The 17339-nt window shown below is 39.2% G+C and overlaps 1 protein-coding gene across 1 annotated transcript in view; it reads left to right on the forward strand.

Annotated features, from left to right (window-relative positions):
* Positions 1 to 16691, forward strand: part of LOC137279010 (uncharacterized) — a 108485-nt gene extending 91794 nt beyond the window's left edge. Inside the window, exon 2 of the mRNA XM_067811497.1 lies at positions 16611 to 16691. Within this exon, the coding sequence (XP_067667598.1) occupies positions 16611 to 16691 (81 nt within the window). The remainder of the gene's footprint in view (positions 1 to 16610) is intronic.
* The last annotated feature ends 648 nt before the right edge of the window (positions 16692 to 17339 follow it).

Here is a 17339-nt window from a genome sequence, read left to right on the forward strand (position 1 = left end):
GTACAGTTTGTATGTAATCAACCTAATTCATCGAGTACGAACAAGGTTCTAGCTCATTGCATGGGGCAAGACACGTGTTTCTTGCGGATAGAACAGACGTCGTATAAATGTACAGTAAATAATGGACTTTTTCAGAGCATTAGTCTCCTTGGATATATTGTATCTCACAAGGATCATCGTAATTTATATTACTAAATCGTTGTGAGGTAGCGGTACAATGTAGAACTGGCGTCTTTATCGTGATCTCGCTCCTGCACAACGCCAACAATGTCATAACACCTACAGTATCTTGCAACCACGATTGATGTAATATAAAGTAAAATGCTTCGCTGACAAATGCTTTGGTTGTCAAATGGCTGTGTTGTTTGATGTTAGTGAGTTCATGTATGTTGCGAGAGGACGCAGTTAATCTCCCAGTGCAATCGAGCTCTTAATACATATATTTCAGCAACGTCATGTTAAAACGTGGGTAAGTCACCACTGGCGACTTATGCAAGACATTCAATAACAAACCTCGATGGTCTGACTTATTTAATGATGACTATTAAGCAACAATCAGGGTTTGCTGAGAGTACATTGCACATGAATAATTTTCGTGTATTTTGAAATCACTGATTGTATGTATTGCCTTAGTGTAAATTCTGAAATGTAGGGTACAGTATTTCCGAAATTAAACAATGGCTATATTTTAAACAAAGTGATCTATCCAGGCATTTATATTTTCGATACCTTGCCAGTATATATCCTTTAGCTGTGATATGCAGTACCAAAATTCAATAATGGCCATAGATGATACATCCAGATATTTATCCTCCTCAACAACGAGACAGCGTGTGAGTTTAACACTGTGATATGAGCATCTCTGCTGTGAGTAATTCACACTTGATATCAAAACAACCTAGTAACGCTGAAAAAGCAAGCATGCTGACGCGAACCTCGTTTCTGATTAAGTAACGTTTGGAAAGAGCGCCCGATGACCACCTTGAATTTGCATTGACTGACCAAACATCAATGTGCAATAATCCTGTTGAGTAAAACATGTATATATCACACGGGCGGGACCCTAAAGTACTCATTCACTACACATCATAACCAACGATCGATATTATGACACAAAAATATGACAACGGACTGAAAACTGTGATCGGCCCGGAAATCTCAAGTACCATCCTCGGACTTCAGGAAGAGTGCTTTCAGGGATTGACATGGATTCACAGAACTGTCTCCAGTTAGCAGGGGTAGCTAATACCAATCAAAGCTTACAGTCGTGCTAACGGAATGGGTCAACTATTCTCGCTTATATAGTTGCCTTTTTTCACAGGAAATTTGGAACATCGATCTTGCCCCCTACACTCACAAGCTCCCTAGACGTGTACTCTTGTAACTATAGTGCACCATGCTGGGATAGGGTGAAGTGACTAACCACTATGGAATACTGTAAGGGACCTTGCTTCCAAAGGCCGAGAATGCGAGATCGCGAGAATGTCCCTTACAGTATTCCATAAACCACAGATCATTGCGATTGTATCCTGCAGTAGTTGTGCGCTTCCTTCCGCTTCAACAATCAGACAGAGGGACACGCCTGGTCTGTATAATTGGTTAACGCTGTGAAGCTGAGGATCGGGGTGGATAGGCTGATGTTTGCGGGAAGAGTGCGTGGGTTGAGATAGTGTGGTCCAGTCATAGCTGACAGTGTGAATGACATATTGAAGTGCAAATTGTGGTGAATGAGAACCCTGTTTTTTACCTCGACTCACAAATACAGGGGCCCCGGACCCAGTATTACTTGTTTTTGGTCCTTGCATGCAATATGAGGGTCGCGTGAAGTAATAGTGTAGAGAAATGTACTATGATTTCCTCACAGCCTGGAATGAATCACTGATCATGTGGACTGATGAATGAAACGTCCAAGTTACCGCCCCAAACTCTGTAAAGTCATAGATGTTGTGTGGGCACAGTGAATAATATAGTGTGTCTCCCTAACTCAGATTGTTAGCTCTCTCTCTCTCTCTCTCTCTCTCTCTCTCTCTCTCTGTGTGTGTGTGTGTGTGTGTGTGATAATCTAGTTAGTTTTACTGTTCTTTGACGATGTGTAATTTCAATTGATTCTTGTTTTCATCGCTATATTGCTGTAATACTGCCGATGCGATGTCAAATCTTAACTCACCAAAATATTAAACAATAGATAAAAGGTCAACGATGAAAATAGCAAAAAAAACCCCCAAAAAACAAACAAAACACACACTAAAAACATCCATCTACAGCATCATCATGTATATCATCCACCGATATGAATACCTTAGAACTAAGCTGGTTCAACTACATCCCATTTGAAGTAATTACAACCTGGCTTCGAGAGAGAATTGATCAGGAAGTGAGGGATCACTTTCTAGTGATCAGACCAGAGCATGCTTTTCCGGACTGGATGTTGTTGTGCGTCTGGATGAGAAACGGCTTATTGATACTATCGTTAACCTGATATTTTTAGCTTTTGTTGACCAGCGAGATGGCCGAGGTTTTCATTAGAAGAAACAGTCCGATGTGCAACGGCGATTTGATGCGTGCAATGAAAATGGATGACAAAGGGTACAACAAAACGATGCTAACTCGACCTTTGTGCCAAAGTAACATATCAGGCAATAGTGACACATATGCCTACATATGTGTTGGATTTACGAATTTACTAATGGTGTATCATTTTCGTTACCGTCAAGAGTGCATCTATCGTCTTACATCTGTATTCATAATCTGACCTCAGCTGCTGTAGTCTTTAAATAGTATAGCGACACTTCCATCCGACTGCTATATCTCTTTACATTTTCGTCACCCTTGTTCCATATTTCTTCTGCAACAAATGGAAGCCATTAAAATTGCCATTAAATCCAATGTTAATCTGCATTTACTTGGTAAGGGAAGAACAGATACATGGCTATTACATATGGTGGCACAACTGCCCCTTTATCAATATGTAATTACCTACATTAATGTGCACCGAACACTCGCCTCTGCACTGTTTACTAGGCCTATGAAGACAGTTTCTAGTCTTTAGACAGTTGCGTATAGAAGGTGTGGGTGTAGCTATACGCATCAGTTCACGAATGCGGATGTATTGTACTTCATTACGTCAATAGTTTGTCTGAAGGTGAGTGAGGGAGTGATTTAATATTTAACGTCACGTCGGCAATACTGCAGCCATACCGTGACACGAGCATACGTGACATAGAAATATGTGTAAAATATTTAGTATAAAACAACTGTCGACAAAGGACAGTAAAACAACTAGAATATCACAATTAGAATTAAAACTAGCGTGGAAAGTTAAAACCAGTAGCACTATTTGGACAGTACAATATAACACCTGGCTATAGATCGCCAACTGAAGGTAGATAACCATACTAGGGGCATGTCTGAAAGAAGTTGTCCAAGTCAGTACATTTGAACATGTACATTTGGCACTCAACAGCGTTTCAGTCATTTAGGTAAGGCCAATGTAACAGTAAAATAGCTGGATTTGATGGGCGATGTGTATGTAAAAGCTCCTAGAACACTTCCAGTTATATGATGACGATTCATCACAATTAAGCAACAGTACCATTTTCAGATTGCCATGAAATGTATGTGCAAGATGAGCCCATTGTACAGTTCAATCCACATCATAAGCAAGTGTTTATATTCACACTGAGATTACACCACTTCTTTTTGAAAATCAGATAAAAGGTCGTAGTGGTACAGATGTGATGATGAGATGTGTATCACTTGCCGACAGCAGAGACTGCCAAGCATTCAGATGAGAAGCTGTATGAAGCCTATATATGTTTAGGCACCTATCTGACATTGATGATGTTCAAGCGAACACCATAACTATTGGTTTGAATGGGATCTATATGATATGTCAGTCAACTCAAACTGAACCTGCGAGCTTCCATGGATCTAGCACTGGTGGTCATGTGTCAAAGGGCTGCATTACAATGAGTAATGAGTTAATGTCACATGGGAAGATTACAGTTATTATCCTCATAAACTCACCCGAGCACAACAATATTCAAGAGCGTCTGTTTGTTGCTAAATAGGTTAATTATCCTTGTCCAGTGCGTAATGATACATTTGGCATTGTATGAATTATGTCTGACTAAAACCTTGTGGAATGGATGCACTTATGACAAGTAGACGATCATAAAGTAGAGACACATTTAAGCCGGAACTGCGGAAAATGTATTATTGTTCTGAAAGTTCTGTTGGAAAGAACGTGGATCCTGTTAAGTGTTAGAAAACAGAAAACACAATCGGGAGAGTAAATTCTGTTGTTGAAATAATTGTCTCGCGGCTCATATATAATAGGTGGTCTGACATGTTCTTTAGATCCTGTTGTGATGAAGTAACAGAAATAGCTCAAGTAGAGAGTCCAATCAAGAGAATACAAAACTCTATTATCAAAGTATCAATAATGCACTGTGATCAAGAAGTGCGAGACGCTAGTTCACATTTAGAACACATTCGATCAAACTCCAGAAGCTGTAGTCATGGATGGTTAGGTTTTTGTTAAATGATCTCCGACGTGGACGCTAACGGCATACTACATTCTGATCAGTGATCCAAGACAAGTTAAAGTAAAAATCAAATAATGACTCTGATTGAAAGTATTGCTAGTGTCTGCAATGAGAGCTATCTTAGGTCTGATTTGATAATGCTTGAGATCTCTTTCTCATTTGTACAGTTTTGTAATGACTTTAGGGTTTACAAACGTTAAGCATCTCTTTGTTCAATCAAAGCTCAGGATGAGAGTTAATTTGCCCTTTCCATCGATGTTTTAGGATGGTAAAGCCTGGGTATTCCTTGCACTGATGTTACTTGTATTTGTTGAGGTTTCTTGGCTGACGTTCCCTTCAATTATAAGACACATAGCATTTATCTGTACAAAAGATACATTTGGTCCAATACATTAAAACTGCCTCACTGTGTGTGTTGTGACACAGTTCTATCTCCAGAATGTTCTGCCGCACGTAAAGGGATATCTGAGCCTTCATAAAGTAGTCGTAGTTAAAAAACAACAACAGGATTTACTGGTTCATCAATCACATTCATTTTATAAGCTTTGAGTTGTTTACAGGTTGCCTGAAAAATTTAGGCCAATGTTTTGAAACTAGAAGGTGTTTTGGGTATGTCATGTTAAATTCCCTTTGGGAGAACACCTGGAGCCATTACTAATATTTAGTGGTCCATTCTTTCGATCGTCGCAGCGTTTTTACCCTTTACACTAAGCTGAATATATTTCTGCAAATAGAAAATACGTCGTGTATTGACTTTTAATGTGCATTATATGAGCGTCATTGTTTAGATTGCAGATTCTCTATCTGTTCTGAATATGATCCTTTTAATTACAAGACACTGTTACGAAAATGTGATCAGTTTTCTCTATGCTATATATAAATATATTTCTTATATTTCACATCACCCAGGAAATTACTACAGAAATACATCTGTGTAGGATGTGAGAATGATGTCTTAACAAGGTCTTAACACGGCTACATGAGTAGTCTACTGATTATTAACTGCATAGTTCATACACCTACAAATGTTTAATCACAATTTTATACATCGTAAATTTTCCGAATACCTGGTATGAATACCATCTGATAGTTATTGATAAATACGTCGTGATTCTACTCGTGGAATCATATAATGGACTGGTAATTTAGATGAGGTCTCTTATGACTATATACATGCCATTTTCCCTTGACCATGGTCCTAAGTCTGGCGATCTACCTTTTGTTGTTGGCGATGTATAGCCTCCTTTTTATATTGTATTGTCCAAATAATGATATTAGTTTTAACTTTCCACGCTAATTGTAAACCTTACCGTGATATTCTAGTTGCTTTACTGTCCTTCGTCGACATGATTTTATAATATACAAATATTCCATTTCAGTATTAAATGTTCTCGTCACGATATGACTGAAACGTAGCCGATGTGACGTTAAATATTAAGTCACTTACTCATTTTCCCTTGATTATTTGCATAAGTGCACAAAGACTCTGAGTGACAAACGTTCATATACGTTGTCTTTGCTACAAAGTGAGGACATGTGCAGATTTGATGGATCGGCGATGCGATCCATGCAGTTTTCTATTCATACTACCTTATGGCCTCGTGTTTTCTTCAGGTAAACGATTGACTTTATTTGTTTATTGCGGGTGACATCAGTGGGACACCTTTTCGCCTTTTCTGCAAATATCCGGTACCATGTCTGTATGATGAAGACTTTTAAATACATGAAGTCGTTACTATTGATCGGTCTCATGCTTATGGAAACACCTTTTTTAACATTAATACACAATTAGTGAGTGAGTTAGTATCTAAAGTCACATCGGCAATATTTCAGCCATATCCTGACGAGAACATGTTTTGATATTGAAATGGTATATGTGTAGATTATAAGAACCTGTCGTCAAATGACAGTGAAACAGTTAGAATATCACAATTGAAACTAAAACTGACATTGCATGTTAAAACTAATGGCACTATTCGGACTAAACAGAAAAAGAGCACGGGCTTTACAATACCAGCAACTGGAGATTGATCCCATACATTACTTTCGCTACCCGCACTGAGTCTAGCTGGATTTACACCATCCTTTCAGCCAATGGCTATAGCAGGGAAATCTAGCCAGAATTTAAAAGAACAAAATACTACGTTTAAAAAGTATGGTTGAGCAAAGTAGACGTTGAATGCTTTTGGGTCATACGTACCCTCTCTGGAGGACAATAATTTTACGCTACTTCAGCCCCCTTTGATGATAAAGCCGCTTACAATCGCAGTTGCTAATTGATGCTACCATGTTCAAAATGCAAATAAGCTATGTACACAACATTTTCAACATTTATCTAACAATTAACAATTGAAAATTCAATTATTAAATGATGATTAACATTATAAGTGCGATTCTTAAAAGTTTTCACTTTGAAATATTTATCCCTTGTGATGGTAAAATCAAAGCAGGACATGCTTGACCGTGATTCTTTCTCCACAAGGGATACAAAACCGAGGATCTTCACCTGTTAACAGTTATTCATGTGTATATCTAGTATGGCCAATGCGATATCGATTGATGGTGACCTCTTCAAATCTGGACTGACAACCCAGATAGGTTTAACCGATATTGGATTTTTATTGCATGTTATTGATTGATTCCTACCTAGGTGCCGTACGGATGTAAGTTCTAATGTTAATTAGTTAATGTTAATCATAGTATGGAATAAGAAGTGGCTTCACCGATTTGTTGAATACTGTTTTGGCAGCAAGATCTGCCACTGTATTCAAGACACCATTTATTTATTTTATTTATCACAACCGCAATTGCTGTTCAATAGTATGCATATTTTTACCACAAAGGGTAATAATTGAATCATCCACCAAAAAGGATCCATTAAAACCTTGGACAAACTGTTGATCTTGATACTAATTAGAGGAAAAGACAAAATACTGCCTTGAGGGACACCCTGATCCTGATTGTAATGATAAGGCAGGGTTGAATCCACTCGGACTTGAAATTACCTGTCTTTTCAAAACTGTGATATAAAAAGAGGCAAACGGCCTCTCAGTCCAAAGTCATGTAAATCCTTCAAAATGCCACTGCTTCCAGTTCCAAGCTTTGTCAAGATCGAAGAACACTGATGCAACATGTTGTTTATTTACTATAAAATTTTTAACAAAGGATTCTAAACGTACCAAATGGTCAGTGGTACTACGATTTTTCCTGAAACCACATTGAATATTTGTTAAACGGTTATTTGTTTCAAGATGCCAACTTGAAGTTAATCTACTATACACTATACGTCCAATTGTTTTACAGACAAAGCTAGTTAGAGATATCGGTCTGTAATTTGACGGATCTGTTTGATCCTTGCCAGGTTTTGGTATTACGCTATGGAGAAATTATCCAGACGTACATATTTCGTCAAATATAATTATCTAAAAGTGTCATCAGACATAAATTTTAGTTCAGGCAAGCATTTCAGTAGCTGGTAATGTACATTATCATCACCCATTGCATGAGCTTGCTCAGAAGCATTATGTAGTTCATGTAATGAAAACACTTCATTATAATCTTCACCGTTATTAAATTCGAAATTAAGTTTTGCCTTCTCCTGTTGTTTCTGATATCTCTGGAACTCAGGACATAATTTGTCGATGATGAATGTTTGGCATGAGTTTCGCCAATTTTATTTGCAGGCGGGTTTTGAACCTTTGCCTTTAATTCTGTTCCACACCTTGGGCATTGGGGTACTTGGATTAATTTTAGAGACATAAGTATTCCGAGGTTGTCGTTTTTGCTTTATTTGAAACTACGACGCGCTTTTGCAGTGACTGTTTTGAATTTAATTAAGTTCATGACAGTTGGATGATGGCGGAAATAACGCCCTGCCGTTTTCCTCGCATTTCTGGGTCGTCTTCAATCTGTGTTAAACCGTGACTTTCATACATGTAGAGTTGTGGAAGACTGTGGTATACACTCATCAGCTTTGTCATTTAAAACGTCAGCGAAGAAAATGCTCCAACTACCCTCAACCACCAGGATCCCGTCGTCTACCGACACATTTGCGGGAAAACACGTTGCCCAATTTGACTGACTAGCAATGGTGTGCCATGGACACATTTTGTCCCGGGTCTACACGAGAGAAGCCACCACAGGGGGGTAGCTCTTCACGGGTGCCTAATACACAATTAAGTACCCACAAACATATAGTCTAGTAGGGTTAAACGAGACGTGAACGTTACAATGAGAGTGTTGTCTAATGTTCAGACGGACACACATTTGACAGCTATAGCTATCAAAAAGAATCTGTACAATGTTGGAAAAGCTTTGGAGAGCGAAAGCAGATGATGTCTAAATACATTCCTTTTCCTGTAACGTGTCACAGGTAATAAACGTTGTTTTTAACCAATTGCTTCAAATAACTGACACGTCAGTTTCCTTAATGCACACTGGGCTCTACTTTGATTCTCAGAAAGACATGCAATGTAAAATGCTCTGACCACAGTGATTCCAAAAATCACAAATCATTTAAACTGACAAGAGATCACCATATTTCAAGGCAACAAAATGTCTCATGTTCATCAACAGATCGCACAATGTGACTAGGCTTTACCCATTCTTTATCTTCTTATGCTAAACGCCGTTATCGTAAATCTGTGTCTGTTGGACTCTGATGTGTTTGATCTAATTACTAGTGTCTATAGGATCATTGCATCTACTTCACTAATCCGACTGTATCTGCATCCGTTGCCTCGACCTGCGTCATGACCAAGAAAGAAATTCATATCAGGAGGAAAAAACTTTGCAATTTTCATATGAGGTACGTGTCCATATGCTTTCCAGATGCTTCCAGAGTCGTCTGCTGAAAGAGATCTTAGAGGTACAACGATCGTAACTCATAGTCAAACGCCTTGGCACTAATATCATATTATACAAGTGGGTCTTGCATCCTAGGATTGTATGTATGATTTACCATACTATTACCACACATGCAATTGATTTTAAAACATTCAGTAACGTCTTACAAAAATTCAATACTGAAATAGAACCATGTTATAACATACAATGGTATAATGACTAAGCATGTATAAAATATTTGCTGCGGGTGCTCAGCAAGGAGTGCGGTGTTAGCTCACCTGATATATATTTAGATATATGTATATTACGAATACAAGTGACATACGAATCTCTCCACAAGACCACAAGATGGTTTCATACATACAATTATCATGCACAAAAACTCTCCTATTTTGACATGTACAGCATGTTACTTCATACGTTCATATATGTTTCATGATCGATTGATGAGGGGAACAACCAGTGAAGCAGGTTACGCTACAGTTGACTGTGCAGTTAGAAGATATTTCCTATATTTCACTGGGTACATGATACGCTTACAAGCACGAGTACACATGCTGTCTTAAGTTGAAAAAAGGAATGTCGTATTATAAACAAGTGAAGCGTATTGCTGGTGTCACCTTCCGTGATATTGCTGGGATATTGCTGAGAGGGATTAAGGCTAAACTTACTCACTTCTATAGACATGACTTTGATGTATTTGTTCGATGCTTCCGGTCATTCTGTAACTCAATATATAACAGGCCAATAACTATGGTTTTGATCACGTAGCAACAATTTCGATATAATCCCAATGTCAGTCCATACTGTGTCGCGCAATGTCTCAAGAACGTGCGTATGGTCTGTTGTATGGTGATCTAAATTCAGTTGTTGGTGATATATAGCCCGTGTTTTATATTGTCTTCTTTAATTACAATGTTTTAGTTTTTTTGTTTGCTAGTTTTATGTTCATATTTGTGATAGCCTTCTGCTTTTACTCTCCTTCGATGACAGACTTCTCAATTTATTGATTTTAATATTGATATCAGTTAAATTGTTCTCGTCACGATATGGCCGCAATATTGTCGATGTGACGCTACATATTAACTCACTCACTGAAGGAAGTGAGAAATCATTATGTGCAGTCAAAACTGTTGACTCTACGTCAATTCGTGTTACGTGTACACATACCCTACAAAAATCTTTCACTTCATGAAACACATATTTGCGCACACACCTGGAATCTAACTTTTGCATGTTGTTGACCTATTCCAGGGCTATTGTGATCACAGTGGCCTTTAATAATCTGAGACACACAAACGAGTAAACTGCGATGTACTCGTACAAAAAAGAAGATGTCGTGAGATATTCATATGAATAACAAGTGTACATGTACGAACACAGATGACGTGAGTACAAAAATCAAAAACTTGGACGCGTATGTTTGCGTGTTGGAAACTGACAGAAGTTGTCAATCAGTTCATCGTTTCAACAGACTGAAGTAATCAGACTATGGTTAACGCACCAACCCTAAATGGTAACGCTCGACTCCATTCAAGGCGCCCCAGTTTAGTGTTATGAGTACAGGAAGGATTGACCCGAAACAATGCTCGATGCCCAGAATCAAACTGCAACCTTTCATCAAGCCACTGAGGCATGATCGTCAAACCATCAGAAATGTTCTACGGAGCCCCAAATCAAATTGTTACATTGCCAACAGATGTCAGTTGCGTATTCTATGTAGCACTTCCTTTATACATGTGGTCGAAATGAACGTCAAGTCTATGGTAAATTGAAACTTTGTGACAAATTTGAAGGTCGATCGCTTATTTTGTAAGTTGGCATCATTAGGCAAGGAAGGGTCACGGGGTTGTACTACTGGATGTCACACAGACATCTTTTGTTTGTCCCATACGCGTTGGGGTGGAGTCGACGTTTTCGTTTGTAGTGCGTCAACGCCTGTATTCACTGTGCACGATGAGACAACGCTCAAATCATGGAAAACAATGTTATCCGAGTACCGTGGCCTTTCTCGCATTGAAAACGACTGCGTGATGACTGGATGAGGTCCACATCAAACTCCTAAGTCGCCCGCCATGATGGCTCAACTTGGCCTGGCTTATGAAAAAGAGTGTTGAATCTCTCGCCAGGAGACACACGATTGTAAATGAATGTCGAATACATGCGGTATAACGTTCTACTGATCCAGTCACTATATAAAGAAACAGGTAGGAGGAACGTCTCAAAAGCAACACCAGAACGGGTGTCGCAGGCGATAGTTGGGATCGGGCTGGTGGATAGAGATATCAGCTAAGATATGATAATTCTTCAGGGGAATTAATCTGGGGAAATACACGGCATATGATAACAATTTACAAATAATATCCGGTCATGTCGGTGTCCGGGTGGTCATGCCACGTGTATATTTTGAGACATGTAATAGGATGCTCTTCCATGGGTATCAGGTATCATACTCTTTTACATATCTTAAAACAATCTTCATTGTAGAAAGACACGTAACATGTTAATCAATATCTTTGAGATGACACCTTGCGCCAGTTAGCAGGGCATGCATTTCGTGCCTGGTGCTTCGACTTTCCATCGTCATACTGGGCTAAACGACCTAATTGCCATCTATAGTCTGATCTATTGTTTTCCTTAGCTTTTCGTATATTCCCTAAGTTTTGCCATTTTTCGAGTAAGCATGGTATTTCTGGATATCCTCTTACGCATCGTACTGAATGCCCAGTTAGGCCGAAGAGAGCTATTTCGACATATCCCATTTGCATTTGTGTAAATTTGAGGGATACAGAGTAACAACCTAAAAACATTTTTTTTTCTATTTCCGACAGTACTTCAGTATTCCTTGCTTTTCTGAGGATATGTTAATAGTGACATCAAATCCTCTCGGTATGATGACATGGACTTCATAGAACCTGACCATCTAATCTGTTTTATCTACAAGTATGGCATGGACAACATTCAAAGTGGGGATCACCATGCGCTTCCCAGATGAAATGCTGTGGTCACTTCTGTTACAGAGCTGTATGATCGATTGCTCTTGGCTGCCACCTCACAAATACTCGCGCAGGTCCGACCGTCAGTTCATTGCGAGTTCTTCCAACATTGAGGATGTTATACACCTGAAATCTGGCATACTCCACGAAGTACACCTAAGTTTAAAAGTTGATTAACCAGAGTCCTTTCCCAGAGGAGACGACGTCTCATTTTCACAGAAACGCTTTATTGAAGAATGAATCAGCTCTTTAGTCCCATAAGCTTCAAACACCTGACATGCCAAACGCACAATAGACTACTTGTGTTGGGATCATCTTGCTCTGTTTTTAGATGATCAAGAAAGGCACAGATATTGACTATAGGTAAAGTCTCGATGTTCCACGTCCACCCTGAGACCATACAACAACCAAAACACTGTATTTGATATCACCATTAAGACATCAGTTTCTGTCTCATCACTTGGAAAGGCAATAGGCTCGATGTTTTTGGGAGGCTGGGATGTCATCATAGCGGACATTTTCCTAGAGGTCAGACATAAACTGAGCGTATTAAACTGCACACATGGGACAATTACGGGATGGAATATAATGACGTGTTGGGGAAAAAGGAATTCTTCAACCAGGATTATGCCTAGGTGGACAAATCATTCCCTGGCATTGCTCCACCCCATTTATACATGACTTAGGTCAGGAAAGGTTGGCCGCACGAGCCAATTTACATTAATACAATGACCCCAAAGCAGCCGTTGATAACGTAATACTATACAAGAGCTAGGATAAATTCCTTCCCACGTCATCGACAGATGTCTTTAACAAACAGGTAAAAAAGGAGTTCTTTAGTCGAGTCTCAGAACCAAGAATAATCAACTGTAAAGAGTTTTTGTGTCATTCCGTTGACATAGTGATTGACATGCAATGCGAAACAAACTACGTAATTACCTATGAGATTTCCGGCAGTCAGTCCCATTGCTGGGAAGTTATAACCCCCCACCCCCCACCCCCCCACCCCCACCCCCCGGAAAAAACTACGATAGTTCTGTACAATTCAAGTCGTAACACGCATTTAAGAGCAAGCGAATTCAACGCTAAATTGTTCTTCCATTCGTTGAATCCATTAACGAAAGGAGTTTGCACATTGCCGAGTGGTCTCTTCGTAGCATGCGGTTGAAGGGTAAAGGGATTAGCATTGACTGAAGTGCTCAGATGATGTAGTGCTGTTTATTATGACAACAACCAGGCCTAGGGTTGACATTCACGTTTGAGTTAATATTGTGTCCAGTCATTTGTGACTAAACTTCACCACACAATGTCTTTCTAACTGTTTTGGGACTTACGTACCGGCATGTCGAGTGAATATTCGGTTTCGTCTGAGAATGGAAGGTGTATACTAATTTAGCATTCCATTTTTTCCAGTATCATGAAAGGCCACAAAATCCATGAAACATAACATGTTAAATTCAGTAGAGTGTTGTGTGGGGCAATCTGTCAGGGATGAAAGGATAAACAGATTATCTTCCTCGTGCATTTAGCAAACGGTTTTGTTTACTGATAAGCATAGGGATCTCTGTGCGTCCACACAATACTGATAACCAATAAGCATTTAACTTATCACTCCATAGATTGTCTGGTTGGTTTACAAGGTTGCATAGCATGAGCACTGTTGTGCAGCGTTAGGCAAATGTTTTAGATGGGATAGTACATGTTTGCACTTTGGACGAGCACATGGTGTCATTAATCTGTTTTTCCCTTTTTCGTGCCACTGTATTTGTTTGCATTGATTTTAGTATATATGCATACTCGCACGTGTTGTACCCAAAATATTTTCCATATACTGATATCATACATGTATCCACATTAATATGGGGCATTACCTTTTTGATATTGATAAGGTAACCTCCAAAACAAACATTTACTTACAGACACTAACAATCTGACTGCATTACATTAATTTCATGTTTTTATTGTCAAGGATTGATATATTTAAGAACCAACTGATCATAATTTCATTCATTCATTAGTAAGATTCAGCCTTTTACGTCCACAATAATACATACGAATTACAACTTTAATCGATGTAGATGAAACAAAGTAATATTAACATCTTGTATGACTCAAAACGCAGACTGACAGTATTTTGTGGCATAAACACATCATATATGTACATCAGAGTTCACAGGACATACTCTCAATCATTTGGTCATTTACAACAAGTGCCAAACATCCAGAGTCTTGACCGCCAAGGTTTACGTATGATATCAGAGTCCACCTCATTCCTCTCTCGGATGGTTAATATGGAGGCTAATCATGACAGAATTCTGTTGTGTACTTTTGCACATACCTATCTTTCGGATGATTCTCATGTAATGCATGTCAAGACTCATGATGAAAACAAGGAATTCCACATCGAATGCTAAGGTTGTTGGAGGCAATCTGAAATTTGCAGTTCATTTTGTTGTTCATGATGATGTTCTGCTGGATGGTAGACCGATGGGAGTTGTTCGCGAAGTCTGCTCAGAGTCGGCCCTTAGAGGAGAGTCTTCTCTGAGAAACCACTGCATAGTGTGTACATGCAGTAAGTGGAACAGAATAGCAATCCAACACATTTCTTGACCAAGATTAAGTATCCTGGACTCAAATATGAAACTGAGGGCCTCCTTTAGCTGCTCAGTCATTTGCCACTCGGAATCGCATAAATATGTTTTTCAAAGAAAATATTAACATGAAATGGCGAATGTGCAATAAGTTTACAGAGACTGCCCAACACCTTCTCAGTGGAATCCCTTCACTGACGCAAACAGCATATCTTAAATGGCATGATAGCAGTGATCGCAGCTTTTATTACCGTCTCCGACACGTCTGTGGCTTTGACTCTGAGGGCCATCCATGGCACCACCCTGAACATGTCCGGTGCGTCATGGAAAATGATACCTCCAAACTTCTCTGGAATATGTCAGTTTTCAGCCTGAGTAGAATTCCTGCCAACAAACCTAATGTTATCGTTTTTATAAAGCCAATGCATTTATCCCTGAATCTGTCGCTTTTGTCAGCAGCGTGTTTAGCAAGATTCAGCATTCAAAGTATGCGGACCTCGTCTTTGTAATACCTCGATGGCATCCCAAGTACACTGTCATGAATACACAATGCCATTTAGAAAGTGGTCAAATGTAACATATGTCATGTTTGGGATTACACTTTCTTAGTAAAGAAAAAATTCTAGTACCTTTTTGGTTGAGTTCCCTTACCCTTCGAACTCGCTACCTCAGTGTCAGGCATCTAATCTTCAACACACAAAGTCAGCCGCCTAACCCGCTCAGCCACCGCGACGTCCGCAAAAATGGAAGTCGGACAACTAGTAGTCTACATTGCGTGCTTTGTGTGCCCGTCTGATAAGTGTTAATTGGCACGGCTCCCCCGACCGAAAGCTATGATTACACGACGCCATTTAGAAAGTTATCAAATGTAACATGTGGCATATTTGGGGTTAGACTTTCTTGGTAAAGTACAAATTCCATTACTTTTCCTACAATGTTGTTGAGTCCATATGGTTTCAAGAACATTCACGGTGAGTCCGACTTGACCTGTTTGGGCTGTGTGTAGAGAGGGCCAGGGTCCCTTGAGCCGATGATGAGCCTTACCAGCCTGACTGTATCTGGATCATTCGAACCCTTTTCTGCTGTATGTATATCTTCATCCGTAAAACATAACAATAATTAGTATTTGTTGAGTGTGAAACAAACTCTACATGGTGTGAAACAGCGTGGGGTGAAACTGCAGGGGTGGGCCCAAGCAGGAAGCAAATGTACCCATGGTCCCTAGTGTGGTGATCTGTCTTCAGTTGTTGGCAATCTATAGCCCATTTTAAATTGCATTGTCCTCTATGGTTAAACTGCTTTTGATCTACTTACTAGTATACATTCTTCTCTGTGATTTTCTAGTTAGTTTTACTGTCCTTCAATGACATGTTTCTGCATGGTGTCATTAATCAATACGTATATATTTTTTATAATTAATCATCCTTGTCACAACATCGCTGAAATATTGCCGATGTGACGTTAAATTATAACTCACTCACTCACTGTCGTCATGACATGGCTGCAATAATGCTGATGTGACGTTAAATATTAACTCATATTAAAAGGGTTTACGTTCTGCCATATTCATAGACAACTTTACGCAATAGCATCAATGTGCTTACCCTTTGTTTTGTTCTATGTGCCTCTAGGACTACTTCAACAAGGTCACTGATTCTCTAAAGATCCATTTGTCACCGTTTTCCCTCGAGTTCATGAAGTATGTGGGGTGACCATTCACTCTTACAGACATCTGCTGGGATAACCGCCATCTGTTTCCTTCGTGGCTATCTGTCTCAGTGGCATGCCAGTGACGTTTCTGGTCAAATACTGCAGTTTCAGCAACTAGTTTCTGTGAGTCTAGACCCTGCTAGCTGACACCTGCTAATCTGACCAAGACTTGACTCTGAAGTCGTCGTTCTGTATATTGCTGAGCATCAACTTATTTCAGGTAATTATTTCACTGACGTGTCGGATCGGACAACTGTTAAACAAATCAGGTGACTCAAGTCTAAGTCTTAAGTGCAGATACAAAACCCACGAACCTACGTGTGACTAAGAGCGGAAATTAATAACCTTGGTACCATGTATTTGCAATAATGTGTGGTTTCTTGAGTAAGCAGACCTGTCAAAGTGATCTAAAAATGGGTAGTTGAATGAATGTCAGTGGAAAAGGGGTTCTTAGTCTCATATTGTGGTCTCATCATACTTTCATCAATCATTTCTTTAGTGCGTTTGGAATACAATTCTTAACTCTAAGAGGTATGTCCTAAAAATCCTATATCCTTAAAGGCCGTGAAAATAATAGTACTGGGTTATTACACTTATATGAAATGTAACATTACCATTAATGTGCCGCAACTCATTTGCATCATATTATA

Source organism: Haliotis asinina, chromosome 3 (genome assembly GCF_037392515.1).
Source record: "Haliotis asinina isolate JCU_RB_2024 chromosome 3, JCU_Hal_asi_v2, whole genome shotgun sequence".
Taxonomy (NCBI): domain Eukaryota; kingdom Metazoa; phylum Mollusca; class Gastropoda; order Lepetellida; family Haliotidae; genus Haliotis; species Haliotis asinina.